Source organism: Octopus sinensis, linkage group LG25 (genome assembly GCF_006345805.1).
Source record: "Octopus sinensis linkage group LG25, ASM634580v1, whole genome shotgun sequence".
NCBI lineage: Eukaryota > Metazoa > Mollusca > Cephalopoda > Octopoda > Octopodidae > Octopus > Octopus sinensis.
Genome location: NC_043021.1, coordinates 14,708,227 through 14,732,390, shown reverse-complemented (window position 1 = coordinate 14,732,390; position 24,164 = coordinate 14,708,227). Strand labels below are relative to the sequence as shown.

Here is a 24,164-nt window from a genome sequence, read left to right as displayed (position 1 = left end):
CTTGGGAGGTAAAGCAGTTGTGGTTGATGAAAAAGGTGGTAGTAGTACCAATAATTGTCGGAGCCCTGGGAACAGTGAATGAAAATCTTGAGAAGTACGTAGAACAAATAGGGGCTGCAATACAGGTAGAACATTGACCCTGAAAGGATGAAAGGCAAGGTTAACCTTGGCAGAATTTGAACTCAGAACATAGCAGCAGATGAAATACTGCTAAGCATTTTGCCTGGTGTGGTAATGATTCTGCCAGCTCGCTGCTGTAATAATAATAATAATAATAATAATAATTTATTATTATATTATTATTATTTCAAATTTTCGCCACAAGGGCAGCTGGGGAGGTTGGAATGTGTTGATTGCATTGATCCCCAGTGTTTTACTGGTACTTATTCTGTCAACCCCAAAATGATGAAAGGCTAAGTTGAACTCGACAGAATTTAATAATAATGATAATAATAATAATAATAATAATAACAATGATCCTTTCTACTGCAGGCACAATGCCTGAAATTTGGTGGGAAGGAACTAGTCAATTACATTGGTATTTAATCTATCGACTCCAGAAAGATAAAAGGCAAAGTCGACCATTGCAGAATTTGAACTCAGAACGTTAAAGAAAGACCAAAATGCTGCTAAGCATTTTGTCCGGCATGCTAACGATTCTGCCAGCTCGCCACATTAATAATAATAATAATAATAATAATAATGATAATAATAATAGTAATAATGGTTTCAACTATTGGTTCAAGGCCAACAATTTTGAGGGGGAGATGGGTGGTTAGTTTATTACAACGACCCGCAGTTCTTGACTGGTATTCCAGTTTATTGACCCCTACGGAAGATGAACACTATATTCAACCTCGGTGGGGATTGGAACCCCAGCCCAGTAACAAATAGCGAACTACCTAAACGCTGCGAGGTATTCTGTTTTGTACTCTGTCGCTTCTACCATTGCGGCATCTTTCAGAACAGCGCGGAAGCTGCTGTGTGGTTGCTGAATTTGCTAGAAATAGCTGCACAAATCTGCTAGTCTGTTACACACAGGGTGGATTACATAACATTGGTCTGTTCTCAATGGAAGCGACACCAATTATGTATCTACACAATCACATCACGACAATGGGTCTGATGTCGCTTACACAATCATTCATGCACGAGTGAAGGATAAAAACTGGAACGGAGAGAGAGAGAGAAAATGGGAGGTAATAGTGCGTGCGTGTGCGTGTGTGCATGTGAGAGAGAGAGAGAGAGAGAGAGAGAGAAAGAGGAAGAAAGAGTGGGAGATAGTGGGGTGTTGTATGTGTGTGTGAGTTTTGTTTGGTTTTTGTCTGAGAAGTTGGTTTTGAATAATACAGAAACTAATTGAAAAAATTATATAATTTAAGGTTGGCGTGTGTGTAGGTATGCGTATATGTGCGTATGCATGTATGCACATATGTGTGTATGCGTATGTATGTATGCATATGTATGTATGCATGTGTGTGTATATATATGCATTCATATGTTTGTATGTATATATGCATGTCTGTGTGTGTATGAATGTATGTGTATGTATGTATATGTATGTACATAAGCATATGTATGTATATATATATATATATATATATATATATATATATGTAGGGATGTACATACACGTATCTATGTAAACATGTATGGATGCATTGTATGCATATGTATGTGTACAGATGTATGTATATGTATAGGAGTATACATGTGTATCTGTGTGTGTGTGTATATATATATCCATCCATCCATCCATCCATCCATACACACACACAGTGGAACTGTTTATTGTGATCGCAGGCTTTCGAACATGACCCTTGCAATAACACCAACTGATAACATTAAGCAAATAAAGAGTTTTGAAATCAACTGATTTTGATAATAATAACTGGCTGATAACATTACCTGCGATTACAATAAATATCTCCTTCTGCGCACGTTTACATAGACACACGCACACACACACACACATGCGTACTAAAACAGTCATGCACTAGAAAGGGAGCCTCACTGCGCTTGCTTGAAATGCTTTAAACAGCAGCTAAATCTACATCAGATCATTGTGTCACGCAATATAGCATTAAACCCTCCAGAAAACGCGAAGGACACCATCGCACGGCATAGACATGACGGACAAACCGGAATACTTTATAGTTGCAGCATCTTCTAACATACCTCCTCTGCGTGATCAAAGCTATCAGGGAGTAGGTAGGGACTAAACAACCACGACTACAAAGGAACCTTTTCATGGTCTATTGATCAGCTAGAAATAGCAGCCAATGATCAATCAAATCACAGGTTTTTTTTTTCCTTTAACCTTATGGTCAATTGATCAGCTAGAAAAAGCAGCCAATGATCAATTAAATCACAGGGGTTTTTTTTTTTCGTTTAACTTTGACAGGATTTGAACTCGGAATGAAAAGGAATGTAACTAAATACTACGAGGTATTTTATCTCATACCCTAACAAATTCTATCAAGCATCACCAGTTATATTAATAATGATAATAATAATAAAAATAATAATAATCCTTTCTACTATAAACACAAGGCTTGGATTTTGTGGGGAGGGGGACAGTCGATTACATCAACCCAGTGTTTCCCTGGTAATTAATTTACCGACCCCCAAAAGGATGAAAGACAAAGCCGACCTTAGTGGAATTTGAACTCAGAACGCAGAGGCAGACAAAATACCACTAAGCATTTCACCCAAGGTGCTAATGATTCTGCCACCTCACCACCTTTATAAACAGTAAAGACAATAATAATAATAATAATAATGATTTCAAATTTTGGCACAAGGCCAGCAATTTTGAATAAGGCACAAGTCAATTATGTCATCCTCCAGCTCTCAACTGATACTTACTTTATTGACCCCTGACGAAAGGATGAAAGGCAAAGTCAACCCCGGTGGAATTTGAACTCAGTAAAGACAGACTAAATGCTGCTAAGCATTTTGCCCAGCATGCTAACAATTCTGCCAGCTCACCACTTCAAGAATAAAAATAATAATAATAATAACAATCCTTTCTGCTATAGGTGCAAAGGCTGAAATTCAGTGGGGAGGGACTTGTCAGTTACATGAATCCCAAAGGGATGAAAGGGCCAAGTCAACCTCGGCAGAATATGAGCTCCAGATGTAATGATGGATGAAATTCCACTAAGCATTTTGTTCGGCACGCCAATGATTCTGTGAGCTCTTCACCTTAATAATAATAATAATAATAATAATAAAATGGTGATGATGATGATGATGATGATTTTTATTTGCCACAAGGGCATTGAGTGAAGGAGGCGTTACAAGGACAGTTTACGCTTTGTTTTGGAGATTGACAAAAAAGATGAGGGGAAGAAAGAGAGAGGAGGGGTGGAGATGAGACAAGAATATACACGGGATACAAATGTTGTTCTTGTGGTGGTGGTGGTGGTGGTGTTACTGTTTGTGACATATATGTATGATGTCACAAATTTTAGGGGAGAGAACAGTGCATTAAATATATCCCCTCATTATTTCATTGGTATTTTTGTTATTGTTTTATTTTATTAGCTTCAGGGGGAGATAAGAGAGCGATGTTGACATCTGCAGACTTTGAGCAAAGAATTTAAAGGGACATAACTGAATACTGCCTAGCTCTGTGTCTGTGAGGAGAGTTTACCAGTTCTGTTTCTCCCTCTCTCTCTCTCTCTCTCTCTGTACATGTATGTGTGAGTGTGTATGTATATAGTGAACATTTATAATTTTGTGTGTGTGTGTATTTATGTATGTGTATGTATCTATGTGCATGTGTGTATCTATATATGTGCACATATATATATATGTGTGTGTGTGTGTGTGTGTGGGAGAAAATTCTATTATCAATTATAACAAAGGGTAAAATTAATTAATTAAGAAGTAATCAATAATTTCACCAAGTAGAATTCGGCATGAAAAAGGACCAATTCACGGTAAACTTAAGTAATACTTTATAATTAGGGTTCAGCAACGATTTGCTTTACCACATACCAAAGTTTAGAAATAGCAGCCAAAAAACCTTAGCTATTTCTTCTACTTTAAAAAGGGACTCCCAGAAAAACCAAAATACTTGAAAATGATCCACGCACTCTGCCTGCGTGGATCGTTTTCAAGTATTTTGGTTTTTCTAGGAGTCCCTTTTTAAAGTAGAAGAAATAGCTAAGGTTTTTTGGCTGCTATTTCTAAACTTTGGTATGTGGTAAGGCAAATCGTTGCTGAACCCTAATTATAAAGTATATGTGTGTGTGTATAGATACATGCAAGTTTGTGTGTGTATGCATGTATATGTGTGCATATATGTATTATTTATATATACTGTTCTGAATGAATGGGGCCTGCTCTGAACATGCACCCATAGGAGGATAACTGGTAGGAGGGGTCACTTGTCTCAATGTTCAAGATGATCAGGGTTTTGTTAAGGTACCCAAGTAGATCTCGGAGGTCTCCCCACTCTTTTGGGTGGGAAATTAATCTTTGTTTGAATGTTTAGTTTTTTTTTTGGTGGAGTGGGGTTGTGTTTCTGTTATTTTCTTTTTATACACACTTTTTACATTATCCCATGCTTGATGTTTTTATCACCCTTTGGTGGTTAATAAAAAACATTATTATTATTATTAATATATAACGGATTGAGGTAACTCCTCCAGAAGATATAGTCGAAATTAAAAGAAGAGTGCCATTGTCATCAATAAAAAAAAATTAATGTTCCTTCTCGAGCCATGCCAGGCTCATAAGGGCTGGTTTCGGTGGCATAGAAATTCCCCACCTGGACGGGACGCTGGTCTGTCGCAGGATTACTCATTTTTGCCAGTTGACTGAACTGGAGCATTGTGAAATGAAGTGTTTTGCTCAAGAACACAACGCATCGCCCGGTCCAGGAATCGAAACCACAACCTTACGATCATGAGCTCAACACCCTAACCACTAAGCCATGCGCCTCTGCCATTGTCATCTAGTGAATGATATTTCGACATCTTGTGTGTCTTCGACAGGCTCAAAAAGTAATTTTGTCAATCTACTTCATTTTGGTTAATTATTATTTGGTTGTTATCATTATTATATTATTATTATTATTATTATTAAGGTGGTGAGCTGGCAGAATCATTACCACACAGGACAAAATGATTTGCAGCATCTCTTCTGTCTATCCACCGTGTGTTCGAATTCCACTGGGGTCAACTTTATTTTTCCTCTTTCTAGGATTGGTAAAAATAAAGGAACTGTTAAGTTCTGGGTCAGTGTAATCGACTAACACCCTTCCCTCAGAATTGCTGGCCTTGTTCTAAAATTTTAAACAAGGAGGAGTGGCTGTGTGGTAAATAGCTTGCTTACCAACCACATGGTTCCAGATTCAGTCCCACTGCGTGGCACCTTGGGCAAGTGTCTTCCGCTATAGCCTCGGGCCGACCAACGCCTTGTGAGTGGATTCGGTAGACGGAAACTGAAAGAAGCCTGTCGTATATATATATGTATGTATGTATGTGTGTGTGTATGTATGTGTATGAATGTATGTATGTACATGTATGTATGTATGTGTTTGTCTCACCCCACCATCTCTTGACAACTGATATTGGTGTGTTTATATCGCCGTAAACTTAGCAGTTCGGCAAAAGAGACCGATAGAGTAAGTACTGGGCTTACAAAGAATAAGTCCTGGGGTCTTACTCAGTACCCCTTGTACATTGATCACTTTATATAAGCATACTCACATACACAGATGCTTTATTGGTTTAATTAAAGGGAGAAGATTTACATGCTACTATAGAGGTGTGTGATAATATATCAGCTGATCCAGTAGGCTCTTACTCTGGAGTTTCCTTGACATAATGCCAGTTTCTTTGATAAGAAAGATCTAGATACAAAACTATGTATGCATGCATGTATGTATGTATGTATGTATGTATGTGTATATATGCATGTCTTATGTATGTATGTACACGTATGTATGTGTGTATATATGCATATCTTATGTATGTTTGAATTAGTGTATGTGTATATATGCATGTCTTATGTATGTATGAATTAGTATATGTGTGTATATATGCATGTCTTATGTATGTATGAATTAGTGTATGTGTATGTACAAGATGGTATGTACCCTTAAAACAGGAACATTTTTCAGTATCCACTCGTATATATTAAACTACATGTTTTTATGTACATGGATGTGTGTATGTATACGTATAATATGTATGTATGTATGTATGTATGAGTGCATGTGTATGTATGTAATACAATAATCCCTCACCATATTGCGGTTTATTATTTAGGCTTACGTTGATTCCTCTGTGGTGTTGTTTTGCATTTATAATTAAAAAAATATATACAAATTATTAAAAATTTTTTTTGAATATACAGTACAGTACTGTTTCTACATTGTGGATTTTCACCTATCGCGGGGGGGGGGGGATTTGGAACGTAATACCCATGATAGTCGAGGTATTACTGTATATGTATAGAAATGGATTTATTTTTTAGAATATTACCATTTTTTTCCATTATGTATAATTTTTTTTTTTTGTTAATATTTATATCCAGTGATAACACTAACGATATTGATTCCTAGCATCTTAGTATTATCACATAAAATTACCAATAATGATAACAATCTGCAGATGGCTTCTTAATCTTGTAAATAATCCAGCTATGAACAGAAACAGCTTCCATTCTCCAGCTTTGAATTATCGCCAGAGCGTTCATTACCTGACAGGTGGAAGACAAGGGGAGTAGGGCTGAGATTGAAACCTTGTCACCTGTTTACCTCCATGGAAGGATTTTTTTAGAATAACTGTTGATGACTATTCTTTTGCATTCTTTTACGTGTTTCAGTCATTTGACTGCGGCCATGCTGGAGCACTGCTTTGAAGGGTTTTAGTTGAACAAATCGACCCCAGTACTTATTCTTATTTCTTTTATTGCCCACAAGAATTTGGTAGACGGAAACTGAAAGAAGCCCATCATATGTATATATGTAAATGTATGTTTGTGTGTATATGTTTGTGTGTCTGTGTTTGTCCACCCAACATCGCTTGACAATCAATGGTAGTGTGTCTACGTCCCAGTAACTTAGCAGTTCGGCCAAAGAGATCGATAGAATAAGTACTAGGCTTCCAAACAATAAGTCCTGGAGTCGATTTGCTCGACTAAAGGCGGTGCTCCAGCATGGCTGCAGTCAAATGATTGAAACAAGTAAAAGAGAAGAAGAGAGAAAGAGACATATTCTGTAGAAATTATAACCAGCTCTAATTTTTGTTACGTTTCATAAACATTTTTTCACGCTGAGAGTTGCTGAAGCATGGAACAAACTGCCGGCATCGGTTGTTAGTTGTCGGAGCACTGCATCCTTCAAAACTTCCATGCTTCCTGAGATTCGCCAACACTACACTTGATTTTCTCCCCTCCATACACACACAAGCATGTATCTGACTCATACATTGTTCGCTTTCCAGACATTTCTACATTACTGCATGTACTTTATATGCACTTTCTGACAAGTTGTGGTGCACCTGAGCACTGTATACAATAATTTCATTATTATTATCTGAGACATCAATGTAAGCAAACTGGATACAGATCATCGTCACAAAAGTCAGCGCTGGTTATAATTTTTAAAGAATATCTGTAGAGATAACTTAAACAAACAATGTAAGGTGCACTGCTAACACAATAGAACATGGTTATTGACTTAATGGTACTGCACAGGTGTCGAAACCATAATGATACTCGTGGGGCAGCTGATGATGGCATTTCATCTGTCTTTGTTCTGGGTTCAAATTCCACCAAAGTCAGCTTTGCCTTTCATCCTTTCAGGGTCAATGATATAACTATCAGTCAAGCACTGGGGTTAATATAATCAATCAGGCCCCCTCTCCCAAATTTCTGGCCTTGTGCCTATAGTAGGATGTGTGTGAGTGCACATATATACACATACACATTTATACATATTCTCACCTGCCCTAGTTTTTTTTTAATATATTTTTTTGTTATATTTTTTTTTAATATTTTATTTTATTGTTATATTCTTATTTTCAGTGTTGTAGTTTGAAAATATTAATTAGCATAATGAAGATATCATCTTCCAGCTATATTTTCAAAGATATTGTTGGGGCCATGGAACGGTAGGGAGGAGCTGTTTGCGTGTGTGTGTGTGTGTGGTGGGGGTGGTGATAAAAATTGGTTCAGGCAGATAGAATTACTACAAATTCTCATGTTTTTATTTTCTCTATATTTATCAATTAATCCTTTTATTAGCAAAATATCTATAATCAAATGATACTGCCTTTTTTTTTGTTGTTGCTTTTCTGTTATTTTTGATTTGTTGTTGTTCAAACACTAGGTCAAGGTTACGTATGAGTAAATGGATCTATTTCAGATATGATGGTCATGGCCTGAATTTAATGTGTCCTCATTTTGATTTTTTGGGGGTTCTGCCAATTAGCTGTCTTCAAATTTCACCCTTACCATTTTAGAAAAGGGAGGGCACATTGCAGAGTGTAGTCCTAGATAAATACAGTGTAGCATCATCATCATCGTTTAACTTCTGCCTTCCATGCTGGCATGGGTTGGAAAGTTTGACAGGAACCAGCCAGGCCGAACCCTACACCAGATTTCTGTGACTGTTTTGGCAGGATTTTTACAGCTGGATGCCTTTCCTAACACCAACCACCCAGCAGAGTGGACAGAGTGCTTTTTATGTGACACAAGCACAGGTGAGGTCAGTTTTGGCAGGGTTTTTACAGCTGGAAGCCCTTCCGAATGCCACATTACAGTGTGGACTGGATGCTTCTTAAGTGACACAAGCACAGGCGAGGTCAGTTTTGGCATGATTTTTACAGCTGGACGCCCTTCCAAATGTCAACTACTTTACAGTGTGGACTGGATGCTTTTTAAGTAGCACCTGCACTGGCAGGATCACCAAGTAACCTGCATGACAAAAATCTTTTGAGAGGGGAGGGGACATTGGAGGAGGTTATCTTGTGTCAGGTGATGAAAGGTTATAGTGAGACAGGGAGACAGGGAGACAGAAACAGGTGTCTTGCTGTAGAGGAAACGACATTGGCTTTCTTCAGAGCAGGTGAAGTGGGATGTTTCCACTGCATGGATTGTCTCTTTGTCTCTGCGTCAGTGATGAAGCCAACACTCATCCTTGATTAGGAAACCTTGTTCAAGGAAACCCACTGGATCTGCTTCAAACAATGTCAGATTTTCCCATGATGTGGCCACCCTGTTTTGCCTTCGACCAAGTGTCAGAAGATGTGGCACCCACCAAGCAGGAACCTTTGTCATGCCAAGTTCATTGTGCTGCAGAATATTCTCAACACTCTCATGGGATATGCTAAATATGCTAACAGCATTGGCTATTTGATTCGAAGTCATCCACCTGTTGTCCATCGCCATGTGATGGACACAAAAAAGGTTTTCCTTGGTGGTAGCAGTTACAGGATGCCCAGACCTTGGGTCATTCACAAAACTATCCCTTCCCCTCCTAAATTAACCATTTCGTTACTAACCTGGCTAAAACCAGCCCTGGCTCTGAATACAAATGTCTTGTTTTCATAAGTTCTGAATGAAAATCTTCCACCAAACCTTAGTCACAATTTATGTTCCTAACACTAGCTGAATGATAACAAAGTTATTTTACTAAATTCTTTGTTATATTTAAAGTAATTGAAAGAAACACAGAGCATCTCAACAGAAATATGGTAACAAAAGGGTCCAGGCTCTGAGTACAAATATCTTGTTTTCATAAGTTTGGAATTAAAATCTTCCACCAAAACCTTAGTCACAATTTATGTTCCTAACATTAGCTGAATGATAATTAAGTTATTTTACTAAATTCTTTGTTATATTTAAAATTAATTGAAAGAAACATAGAGCATCTCAAAATAAATATAGTAACGAAAGGGTTAAGTGGCCTGCTTTTGCACTGTTGATAAACCTGAAGCATCACCTCCTAATGTAACAACCATGTCAGCATGGTTGTTCTTGTGGGCTAAATCTTTTGCTTTTTGCAAGTACATGTAAAAAAAAAAGCCATGATGCCAAATTTTGTCCATTTTTAAAAGAATTCACTTCTAGTTACTTTTGAAGTGTTATTTGAACAGTCAGATGTCAATTTACCTGGAAAGAAACAATGCCGTTATTAACAAGAAGGGTTGAAATTAATGTGTGCAAGATTTCACAGCTCTCACATCACTCCTTCGTAGGCAGCCTATGAACTTTCCAGCTCAGCCTCATAGCATCCTCGTCATCATAGCAACAGCAGTGCCATTGATATCAGCAGCATCACCAGCAGCTGCCTCATCAGCGTTGCCATCATCAGCGTCGTTATCATCATCATCAGTCGTCATCATCAGCGTCGTCATCATTAGTGTCGTCATCATCATCAGTGTCGTCATCATCATCATCAGCGTTGCCAGCATCATCAGCATCATTGTTATCATCAGCATCGTCATCATCAGCATCGTCATCATCATCATCAGCATCAGCAACATTGTCATCATCATCATCATCAGCAACATTGTCATCATCATCAGAATCGTCATCATCATCATCATCATCAGCATTGCCATCATCAGCATTGCCATCATCAGCATCATCATCATCATTATCGATAGCAGCAGCAACAGCACCATCAGTAGTAACATAACAACCAATTACAATCAATAACCCATACGTCAAATAACAAAGTTTTCACCTTCTGTTGATTTGAAACTGTTTCTTGCAAACGTGCTTCGTTACCATTAAGCTATCAAAAGAAACTTAATAACTTCTATTGACATTTAATCATGTTTGTCTTGTTTTCTTCTTCACACCTTCTTTCTGCGTTTCTTTATCTCTTTCCTTCTTTCATTGTTTCTTTCTCTCTGTCTTTCTTTCTTTCTTTCTTTCCTTCTTCCTTATCAAATTACAACTAATTCACTTTCAAACCTTCTTCACTCCTAAATGATTCCGTTTATGTTATTTGAACTCGCAAACAACTTGGCGTATTATTTTTTATTTTACAATTAAAAAAAAAATTTTTTATATTTTATTTTATTTTTATTCATGTTTACATTTAACCTTGATTCGTGTTGTTATTCATCATCATCATCATCATTTAACGTCCGTTTTCCATGCTGGCATGGGTTGGATGGTTAGATTTAGATCTGAAGAGCCAGCGGCTGCACCAGGCTCCAATCTGATCTGGCAAAGTTTCTACAGCTGGATGCCCTTCCTAATGCCAACCACTCCGAGAGTGTAGTGGGTGGCTTTTATGTGCCACCGGCATGGGAGCCAGCCAGTCAGGTAGGCCTGGCATCAATCAAGTTCGGATGGTGCTTTTTACATGCCACTGGCACAAGAGCCAGTCAGGCGGACCTGGCATCGATCACATTCAGATGGTGCTTTCTATGTGCCACTGGCATGGGAGCCAGTCAGGGGGCGCTGGCCACAGCTATGATATTGGTTTTACTTGACTCAACCGGTCTTCTCAAGCATATCATATCGCCTGACACATCAAGGGTATTCTTAACAGGGCCGAACATGCATGGCTGCAATCTCACCTACTCATCCATCATCCTACCTCCTTATCTATCAGTCTATCCATTCATCCATTCACTCACAAACCCACCCAACTACTGAGGTCTGATATATTACTAAACTTACTTTATCAACTCCTGAAAGGATGAAAGGTAAAGTTGACCTCAGTGGAATTTGCTGGGTCTTCTCAGTCACAGTATATCTCCAAAAGTCCCAGTCTCCCATCATTGCCTCTGTGAGGCCCAATGTTCAGAGTTCATTCTTCACCACCTCATCCCATGTTTTCCGAGGTCTACCTCTTCCACAGGTTCTTTCTATAGTTAGGGAGTAGATCTTCTTATAATTAATAGCACATCTTAAGGCAGTGAGCTGGCAAAATTGTTAGCACATTGGGCAAAATGCTTGGTGGTATTTTGTCTGCTTTTACGTTCTGAGTTCAAATTCTGCTGAAGTTGACTTTACCTTTTATCCTTTCGAGGGTCGATAAATTAAGTACCAGTTGCATACTGGAACCGATCTAATCGACTGGTCCCTTCCTTGAGAATTTCGGACCTCGTGCCTAGAGTAGAAAAGAGTATGTTTCTCATTCCTATTTTTAAGGTGGTGAGCTGGCAGAATTGTTAGCATGCCGGGCGAAATGCTTAGCAGTATTTCGTCTGCCGCTACGTTCCGAGTTCAAATTCCGCCGAGCTCGACTTTGCCTGTCATCCTTTCGGGGTCAATGAAATAAGTACCAGTTACACACTGGGGCTGATTTAATCAATTAGCCACCTTCCCCAAAAAACTTTCAAGGCCTTGTGCCTAGAGTAGAAACAATTATTAATAGCACACCGGGCAAAATGCTTAGCAGTATTTCATCTGTCTTCGTGTTCTGAGCTCAAATTCCACTGAGGTTGACCTTGACTTTCATCCTTTCGGTGGGGTAGGGGGTCAATAAAATAAATACCAGTTGTGTACTGGCATCGATGTAATCAACTCACCCTTCCCCCCAAATTCCAGGTCATGTGCCTATAATAGAAAGGATTATTCTTGTTAGTGTTAAGGAAGTGATCCAGAAGTCTTGTTAACTCACTGAACAAGATGCTTTGCAGCATTTCGTCTGCCAGGGTCAGCTTAGCCTTTCATCCTTTCAGGGTTGATGAAATAAGTACCAGTTATGCACTGGGGTCAATGTAATCGACTAACCCCTTCCCCTAAACTTTCAGGCCTTGTGCCTGCTTGGAAAAAATTATTATTGTTGTTATTATTATCAAGGCAGCGAGGTGGCAGAATTGTCAGCACAATGGATGAAATGCTTAGCGGTATTTCGTCTGCCACTCTGTTCTGGGTTCAAATTCCACTGAGGCCTACTTTGCCTTTCATCCTTTCAGGGGTCGATTAAGTAAGTACCAGTTGAACACTGGAGGGGTGGGGGTCGATGTAATTGACTTATCCCCCTCCCCCAAAATTGCTGCCCTTGTGGCAAAATTTAAAACCATTATCATCATCATCATCATCATTATTATTATTATTATTATTATTATTATTACCATTATTATTATTGATCTTGTACAAAACTTTGAAAGACATATTATTATTTAAGGCAGCAAGCTGGCAGAATCATTAGCATGCTGGGCAAAATGCTTTGCACCATTTCGTCTGTCTTTACGTTCTGAGTTCAAATTCAGCTGAAGTCGACTTTACCGTTCATCCTTTCAGGGTCAATAAATTAAGCATCAGTGAAACGCTGGGGTTGATGTAATCGACTAGTCCCCTCCCCACAAATTTCAGGCCTTGTGCTAATAGTAGAAAGGATTGTTGTTGTTGACAGACAGATAGATAAAGAGATAGGTGGATAGATAGCCAGGAATGTGGATAGACATTAAGGTGGGTGGATGGATGGATGGATAGATAAGACAGGAAGGTGGATAAATAGTTGGATAGGGACAATTGATAGATTGATTGATTGACTGATTGATTGATTGATTGATTGATTGATTGATTGATCAATTGATCGCTCGACAAACAAGTGATGTCCAAAAGTGTTGTTATTCCTGTTTTGTTAATATTTCATGTTCTGCCACCAAATTTTACCTCATATACAACAATCAATATGAAAAACACACATACATGGACACAATCTCTCTTTCTCTCTCTCTCTCTCTTTCTTTCTTTCTTTCTTCCCCCTCTCTCTCTCTTTCTTTCTCTCTCTCTCTTTTATATGCTCACTTTTTCATGCTTGCTTCATCTCTATCTCTCTCTTGCTCTCTCTCTTTCTCTCTCTTTCTCTTTCTTTCTCTCTCTCTCTCTTTCCACACACACTCTTTACCTCATATATGTTCACTCACTCTCTCTCTCTCCCTCACATATATTCTCTTGCTCTTTGCCTCTCTCTCTTTCTAGCACACACTTCCTTCTTTCATTAATGCTTTCACCTATACACACACATACATTCTCATTTTCTCCAACACATACACACACACTCTTTCTCTGATCTCTATCCCTCTCTTGGACACCCCTCTCTCTCTCCCCTACTTCTCTCGCACTCTCTTCCACATATACTCTATCTATCTGTCCCTCTCTCCCTCCCTCCCTTCTATACTCACTCTCTCTCTCTCTCATCCTTTCTCCTACATACTCTCTACCTCCTCCTTCCCCAACTCATACACACAAACACAGACATCTTTTCATCCCCACTTCTTATTCTCCAAGTTATTATTTCCAATCTATAAGTTTCTCCTTGACAAGGTCGCTGTTTTTTGTTGTTTTTTGTTTATATTCTACATATTATTATTATTATCATCATCCCGTTTTTTTTATTTCCTTTTTATATATTCATATTTATTTATTGATATTGATTTCTCTCCCTTTATCTCTTGCTGCTTCCATTTGTCTCTCTACCTTGTACTCTCTCTCTCTCCCACTATCTCTTAGCATCTCTTTCCTCCTTTCTTCCCCCTCTCTCTATCACCCCTCCTCTCTCTTTCTCCAGTCTTCCATCAACCATTCTCTCCCCTTTTACTATCTCTCTCTCTCCCTCTTTGTTTGTTCATCCTTCTACTACCCTCTTTCTATTTATCTTTACTTTCCCTCTATTACCCTCTCTTTATCTTTCTATCTCTCTCTCTATTCATCCCTCTACCTCTTCTCTCTTTGTCTTATTATTCTCTCTTCATCTCATTCTTTCTCTCTTCATCCCTCTACCTCTCTCTCTCTCTCTCGCCATATATATATATTTATACACACACACATTCTTCCTTCTACTACCGTTTCTTTATCTCTCTATCATCCTCTCTCTATTCGTCCCTCTACCACTCTCTCTCTCTCTCTCTGTGTATTTGATAATGCGAGGCCATATTTTGACCTAATATCTTTTCATCTGTTTGTTTATTTCTCTTCTTTGATTAAAACAGTCAGTGTTTCTAGCGGCAGGTCAGTCTTACCACAGGACCTGTAAGCACTTTCAGCATAAAATATGTAGAGTTGTATCTGGAACATCATAACGATTTAGTGTATTAATTAATGGTGTAAAGATATGCTGATGCCAATTTAGTTGCCTTCTCAGGGGCTGAGTAGAACTGTGTGTCGATGTGCATGGCCACAGTCCAACGACAGAAAAACGGCTAATGGAATACATGAGTATTGGCTGACTATTCGTCTCTTCTTCTCTGCCTATCTATCTTTCTATTTACCTATCTATCTGTCTGTCTGTCATCTATCTATCTGTATATCAATACATATATATACATAGACACACACACACACACACACATATACATATATGTATATCAGTGGTTTTCAACCAGGGTTCTGCGGAACCTTAGGGTTCCGCCAGTAGAATCCAGGGGTTCCGCAAGAAGTTACAAAAATGCTAAAATCGACAGTAATTTTTAATTCTCCTGTGCAGATATGTGTGCATAAGACAATTAAATTATTGCACAGGGGTTCCTCGAGCCAGTGGAATGTTTCCTTGGGGTTCTGCTTCAGCAAAAAGTTTGAAAAGCACTGATGTATATTCATACATAGACATATATATATATATATATATATATATGTCTATCTATCTCTTTATTTCTCCGTCTATCTGTGTCTATCTATCTCTTTATTTCTCCGTCTATCTGTGTCTATCTATCTATCTATCCATCCATCCATCTGTCTGTCTATCTCTGTCTATATATCTATCTCTATATATTTATCTATATCTACCTATCTTTCTATCTATATCCATGCATGCATGCATGCAGTTTCTGTGTGACTTCATGCAAAGTGCTTAATACACATCTGTGTTGGAAGTATGTTAAGCCTGTTATAATTGTGTATTAATACACCAGGTTTTTTCCCCTTCATATCTAATCAACTACCCAAAACCTTTAGGTATGAGAAATTATACATACATGTACACACACACACACACACACACACACACGTGTGATTTGATGTTCCAAAAATATTACCAGTTTCTGACAAACACTATAAGAGGGCGAAAGCATAGTTCTTTGCTAATACCACTAAATTTGATAAATCATATATATATATATGTATGTATTCTTTTATTTGTTTCAGTCATTTGACTGCGGACATGCTGGAGCACTGCCTTTAGTCAAACAAATGGATCCCAAGACTTATTCTTTGTAAGCTTAGTACTTGTTCTATCAGTCTCTTACTGTCAAACCACTGTGATGTGTCCACAGTCGAGACATTTAATCGCACCTCACTTACAATAAGTAACTATTCTATGGTAAAGCTTCTTGCAGTTAGCAGAAGGAGCACTGTATAAATGATGGTTGTTTATAGTGTTTGCTTTAAATCCACACCTATGAGAGACACCTACCTTATTTGAAGCTCTTGCAGTGTATGTATCTTCCTTGACTCTGTACTGTCTAAATATTTAACCCATGTGGCCTAATGAGGGTGCTAGAAATAGCAGTCAATTCTCCAACAAAGCACTCTCTATTGTCTTAAAAATTGATGGATATTTCAGTTAATGTAGTCCTCTATACATATGCATATATGTATATATCTTCCTGTCTTTCATTTTCTAATTTTGTACTTGATACAGTCATTGGGTTGCTACCAAGCTGGGGCACCACCTTGAAGTGTTTTTAGTCAAACAAATGAACTCTGGTACATATTCTATATTCTCTTTTGCTGAACTGCTAAGTTACAGAGACATAAACAAACCAACACTGGTTGTCAAGTGGTGGTGGTGGAGAACAAACATGCACACACACACACAACAGACTTCCACACAGTTTCCTTATGGTTCACTCACAGGGTGTTGATCGGCCTTCAGCCATAGAGGAAGACCCTTGTCCACGGTGCTGTGCAGTGGGACTGAACCCAAAACTACATGCCTTATTATGTGGTCACAAGGAGACATGGATGCCCTCTTGACCCTCTCTGAACCTTACAGAACATCCAGGATGTGACAGCTGGAGGGACAGAGAGGGGTACCCCAATATCCAGCTGGTATTCATCTCATTTGCGGAGGTGCAAAGGCCCAGTGGTTAGGGCAGCGGACTCGCGGTCGGAGGATCACGGTTTCAATTCCCAGACCGGGCGTTGTGAGCGTTTATTGAGCGAAAACACCTAAAGCTCCACAAGGCTCCGGCAGGGGGTGGTGGTGATCCCTATTGTACTCTTTCACCCTAACTTTCTCTCACTCTTTCTTCCTGTTTCTTGAGTAACGCTGCGATGGATTGGCGTCCCATCCAGCTGGGGGGAAACACACACGCCATAGAAACCGGGCCCATGAGCCTGGCTAGGCTTGAAAGGGGTGAATAAATAAATAATTCATCTCGTTTACAGCTGTATTGACTGATGCAATGGATGAGGACATGCCTTGCTCAAGGAAACAATGCACCACCCTGTCCTGCGATTGAACCCTCAACCACAAGATTGTGAAACCAACATGCAAGCCACTTGGCCATGCGCCTACACACACCCTCAGAGACAGGATCCTCATGAATGGAAAGCCTTTGATAACAGCCATAATGCTTCTATCAGGTTGACCTCGAACCAAACAGCAATAACAATGATCACCAAATGGCGGCTAAGTTTACCGAACAACAGCACTGTAAACAGCAGGAGCACTGTGTAATTGACGAGTGTTTGCAGTACCAGGTTTAGGGTCTTCTTCCCGAGATAGATGGCTTCGCTGGAGACAGAATATGGGTCCTACTGCTCGGTTGTGTAGCCTTACATACATGTCATGAAGACCCACTTCCTGTAGACATTCTACAAGGAATTATGGGATTTATATCAATCTTTCTTTGAGTAATCCTTTCCATGGAATATATATTTTGCCTTTTAAGATGAAAATTTTGTTTTATTTTTTTAAACTTTCATTTAGCACACCCAGTGTGTGTGTGTGTGTGTGTGTGTGTGTGTGTGCGCATGCTGGGGTGCCTCTTTGAAATGTTTAATGGAACAAATTGACCCCAGAATATTTTTCTTTTTAAGGCTGGTGCTTATTTTATTGGTCACTTTTGCCAGATGCTAAGTTATAGGGACATAAACAAACCAACACCAGTTGTTGTGCATCACCTGTGGAGGAGGGGAACAAATACATACACACACACACATATTCTATATATATATATATATATATATATATATATATATATATATATATATATATATATATATACACTCAATGGGCTTCCACACAGTTTCCATTTACAAAATTCATTCACAAGCCATCGGTCTACCTAGATACATAGTAGAAGACTCTTACCACAGGTGTGGCACAGTAGGACTGAACCCAAAACCTCCTGGTTACAAAGCAAGATGCTTAACTACACACCCAAGTGTGTGTGTGTGTGTGTGTGTGTGAAGGCACATGGCTTAGTGGTGAAGTTATTCAGCTCATGTTTGTAAGATCATGAGTTCAATTCCCAGCAGTATGTTGTGTCCTTGAGCAAGACACTTTATTTCACATTGCTCCAGTTCACTCAACAGGCAAAACTTTATTTCAAAGGGCCAGCCTTGTCACATTCTGTGTCATGCTGAATCTCCCTGAGAACTATGTTAAAGGTACAGTTGTCTGTGGAGTGTTCAGCCAATTGCATGTTAATTTCATGAGCAAGCTGTTCCTTGGATCGGATCAACCGGTACCTTTGTCATCGTAAGCAGTGGAGTGCCACTTATATGGTAAAATGAATGGTTTGCATCTGGTAGCTGACTGGTAAAGCTGGGGCACTATCACAGTGTTCGTTATGTATATGGTAAATGGGAGATGGACGATACGAGATGCTCCTGAACCGACTATTAAGTGTCCCACCCATGAGGGATCGATGCTAGATGTGTTGAAACAATTGTCATGATTAATAAGTAAAATTCTCACATTCTCATATATTCCATCTTCCGTCTTTCATTTATCATCATCATCATCATTTAGCGTCCGTTTTCCATGCTAGCATGGGTTGGACGGTTCAACTGGGGTCTGGGAAGCCAGAAGGCTGCACCAGGCTCCAGTCTGATCTGGCAGTGTCTCTACGGCTGGATGCCCTTCCTAACGCCAACCACTCCATGAGTGTAGTGGGTGCTTCTTACGTGCCATCGGCACAGGTGACAGACAGGGCTGGCAAACGGCCACGGACGGATGGTGCTTTTTACGTGCCACCGGCACGGGGGCCAGGCGAGGCTGGCAACGGACACGAACAGATGGTGCTTTTTAATATATATATTACAGATATAGGGTAAAAAATTATTAATTTAATAAATTAACAAATTTTACCAAGTAGTTTTCGGTATGGAAAAGAACCATATTCAGTAAAAACTTATACAAAAAGTTGTTTTTTATATATATAATTATAACAATAATTAAGGGTTTAGCAACAAGTTGTTTGACCACATACCAAAAATTTTAGAAATAGCAGCCAAAAGACTGCTATTTCTTTTTTCTACAAAATGTGTCTCCACAGATAACAATATTTGTAACTCATACAGGTAAAAAGAAGAAAAATAATGAAATCAAACAGTCTTCGATTAATTATGGACACGTTTCTGGATTAGAATTATAAAAATTCATTTCCGCCATCAACATAATATTTCGAGAATTATAAATTTGAAAATGCTAAGAAAACTTACCCCTTGTATTTCTGACCAAGCGCCATCAGAACATATCCAAACTTATATAGACGAGTGAATTCATATTTCCCTCCAAGTTTACCTTGTGCATCACAAGATAGTACTGCAGAAAAAGATCTGCAGTTTTGTTATCGGGAAGTGGAATAATCATTATAGATATAGGGTAAAAACTTGTTAATTTAATAAATTAACAAATTTTACCAAGTAGTTTTCTCATAGTCTTATGAGTTGTTTGGTGATCTCACTAGGACCAGTGCCACAAAGAAAAAGCACTCACTACACTCGGCAAACAGGTCAGCCCTAGGAAGGCCATTCAGCCATAGAAACGCATACCCTCCATCAGACACCTACCATATTCTGAGCGTCTTGTTTCCCTGGGCATGGATTCACTGAAGCTCCGGCATCTGGCGACGGACTTGGTAAACACCCACAAAGTTATCAACCACCTCACCTACAACAACACTGAACACCTTTTTGATCTCCATGTGTCTAACACACGTGGACATGCCTACAAAGTCAGAAAACAACACAGCTCCATGACTTTCGGAAACATTTTTTCACGCTCAGAGTTGCTGAAGCATGGAATAAACTGCCTGCATCAGTTGTTGACTGCCATGACTCTGCATCCTTTAAGGCCCTCATGCTTTCCGAAATCCGCCGAAACTACACCTGATTATATATACACTTTAGATGAGTTGTAGTGCACCTGAGCACTGTACACAATTATTATTATTATTATATTATTATTATTATTATTATTATTATTATTTAAACCATGTCCGGTACTGGACTGATTCCAAAATCTAATCAGTTTGTGATGTCCCTGAAAGTTTCATCTGAATCCATCTAGCAGTTCTTGAGGTATCTTGTCCACAGAGAAAAACAAAAAACACAATTGAAAACTATACCTTCACCTTTGCTAAGGCGGAGGTAATAATAACCCTTTCTACTATAGGCACAAGGTCTGAAATTTAGGGGAGGGGGCTAGTCGATTATATCGACCCCTGTGTTTCACTGATACTTAATTTATCAACCCCAAAAACTTAGAACCATCATTGATGAAGAAAGAGTTGCTACGGTATCAGTTTTTTAAAATAGGGACATTTCATCACTGTGTGTTGTAAGAGGTGACCCAGATGCCACTAAGCATTTTGCCCAGCATGCTTAAAATTCTGCCAGCTCGCTGCCTTAACAAGAATGATAATAATGGCTCCAAGTTTTGAGACAGGGTCAGCAGTTTTTGAGAAGGGGAAAAATCAATACATCAAACCCCAAGTACTTGACAGGTAACTTACTGTATCGACCCTGAAAGTAAAATCAACCTCGGTAGCATTTGAACCCTGAACTTCAAAGCTGACAAAATGCCTATTTCTTTACTATCCACAAGGGGCTAAACACAGAGGGAACAAACAAGGACAGACAAACGGATTAAGTCGATTACATCAACCCCAGTGTGTAACTGGTACTTATTTAATCGACCTGGAAAGGATGAAAGGCAAAGTCGACCTCGGCGGAATTTGAACTCAGAACGTAACGACAGACGAAATGCCGCTTAGCATTTCGCCCGGCGTGCTGACGATTCTGCCAGCTCGCTGCCTTAACAAGAATGATAATAATGGCTCCAAGTTTTGAGACGGGGTCAGCAGTTTTTGAGAAGGGGAAAATCAATACGTCAAATCCCCAGTACTTGACAGGTACTTACTGTATCGACCCTGAAAGGGTATGTAAGTAAAGTCAACCTCGGTAACATTTGAACCCTGAACTTAAAAGCTGACAAAATGCCATTAAGCATTTTGTCCAGTATGGTAACGATTCTGCCAGCTTGCTGCCTAACAACAACAACATTAATAATAAAAGAGAAAGAAATTTCTTCTGTTTTGAATTATCTTTCTTATGATAGTAACTTCTTTATTCTTCCCACACAACTTTTTTTAATTTTTTTACTTCTATCTTTTTCTTTCGTTTCTTTTTCTATATTTTTCTGGGATTTTTTCTGTGGATTTTTTTTTTTTTTTTTTTTGCTTTTATCAGTGGAACCTAAGACCATCTTCTATAACAAACAATAATTGTATTGTAATTTCTATCCTTATTGAAATAAAGATTAGCGAATTAAACATTTGATAAACTAACAAATTATTGAGCAAAATTCTTCAATGATGTTTCTATCTAGTGTGGTTTTAATTTATTTTGAATACACACACACACACATGTGCACACATACATATATATACACACACACATATATGCATATACATATTGATGTATATATACACACACATATATATATAAACATACATGCACATACATACACACACACAAACATACTCATACACATTCATATATATACATGTGCATACACACACACACGTGCACACTTACATATATACACACACATATACATGCAGATGTATATACACACACATATATATGTAAATGTACATGCACATACATACACACACATGTGCACACATACATATATACACACATATACATGCATATACATATAGATGTATATACACACACACATATATGTAAACATACATGCACATACATATATATACACACACACACACATATAATATGCACTCATATACATTCAATATATATACATGTACATACACACACACACAAACACACACACACATATGTATATATACACACACACTCTCTCTTACATTCATGTATAATATTATATATAATTATATATATATATTATATATATATATATAATATATATATATATAATAAATGTGTGTGTGTGTCTACACACACACACACACACACACACACACACACCACACACACACACACACACCACACAAAATTCAGGATTATTTTTGCTACTTGTTAATCATTCACTGCTTGCTTCCATCTGCTGAACAGCTCTCTGCTTCTCCGTCAATTTTCTTCATTCATAAATTTATGTTTTATATATTTATTTATATATATATATATATATAATATATATATATTCTTTTATTTATTTTTTTTTCTATATCTATACATAATTGCATTTGCATATTAAAGTTTTCATGTGTGGCACAGATACATACATGCACTAACTAGGGCACATACACATGCTCTCTCTCATACACACACACACACTCTCATATTCATACATGTACACACACAACCACACAGTCATGCAAGTAAACATATGTATCGTTAGGAACACCACCAACAACAACAACAACATCAATGACAGCAACAGCAACAACCACAATCACAACAACAATAACAATAGCTTTAAAGAAAGAGAATAAGATTACGGAAGGATATTTAACATAAGTGGAGTCGATGCCAGCAGAGAATGGAACGGAGAAGCTATTCTTCGTCTTTTGGCAGTCTGTGGCCTTTGGAATATGAGCCAAAACCCCTTTCACGCTGGCCTTCCGAAAATACGGTAGGGGCAACATTAAAAATGTTATTTCGTATCAATAATTAACTCGTATTGATAGCTGATTCCTCAATCTTTCTCTCTCTGCCATATTTCCTCGCTTGCTTCATTCAAATTGGATTTTTATCATTTTCCTCTCATTTTTTCTTCTTCTTCCTCCTCCGCCTCTTCTTCTTCTCTCTTCCTTCCTTCCTTCTATCGTTCTGTCTGCAGTATGTGTAACTACATTTTCCTGTGACAGAGAGCAAATATAATACTTTACTTTACTGCAATGCACTTTCCATGATTGCAGCTGATTGATCTGTTATCTTTATTCATTTACCTACTGATTGATTTTTTTTTCTCCGTTTTTCTTTCTTTTTTTTTTTTTTTTGTAAGTTGGGGGAGTTGTGTTTTCAGGGGTTGTTTTCCTTTCCCTGTCATAATGTTTGATCTCCCTCCTCCCCCCCCACCGACAAATGATAAGTTTTTACCGTGTATCATATTCATATATCGTCACCTCATATATCTGTCTGCTTGGTTTGTCCTCATCTCATCTTTCTCTCTTTGTGTGTATGTATACATGTGTGTGTGTGGTATGTGTATGTAAATATAAGTACAAGTGTGTGTATCTATAGACATGTATGTGTATGTAAGTGTATGTATGTATAGACGTGTATGTGTATGTAAGTGTATGTATAGACATGTATGTGTGTGTATGTATACATACAGATATGAATATGTATATATATATTTATACGAATAATTATACACACATACATATACAGCTATATATATGCACATATATATACATGCACACACATATAAATCATCATTATATATATACACACACATATCTCATCATATATATATATATATATATATATATATATATATGTACACACATATATATACGTACATTATATATATACATACACACATATATAAATATATATATACACACACATACATATATAAATACCATACATTATATATATATATGTATTTATAATATTAATATATATATATATATATATATACAACATACATATACACACATATATATAGACATGTGTATACACACACACGTACTAATTTTTCTGTATATTCAGTTACAATCTTATCCACCCCATTCTCTTAGCATATATACATTCTATATCCACCTGCCACCTTTATATACACC

The 24,164-nt window shown here is 38.0% G+C and overlaps 1 protein-coding gene across 4 annotated transcripts in view; it reads left to right on the top strand.

Annotated features, from left to right (window-relative positions):
* The window catches only part of LOC115224428 (flocculation protein FLO11-like), a 280,680-nt gene that overhangs the window by 198,363 nt on the left and 58,153 nt on the right, over positions 1 to 24,164 (top strand). The window contains exon 1 of one of the 4 annotated variants that reach the window (XM_036513308.1): positions 22,862 to 23,008. The exons of the other annotated variants lie outside the window; for them this stretch is intronic. Within the exon in view, the coding sequence (XP_036369201.1) occupies positions 22,916 to 23,008 (93 nt within the window). The 5' untranslated portion in view covers positions 22,862 to 22,915. Of the gene's footprint in view, positions 1 to 22,861; positions 23,009 to 24,164 lie in introns of those variants that run through there. 4 annotated transcript variants of the gene reach the window in all.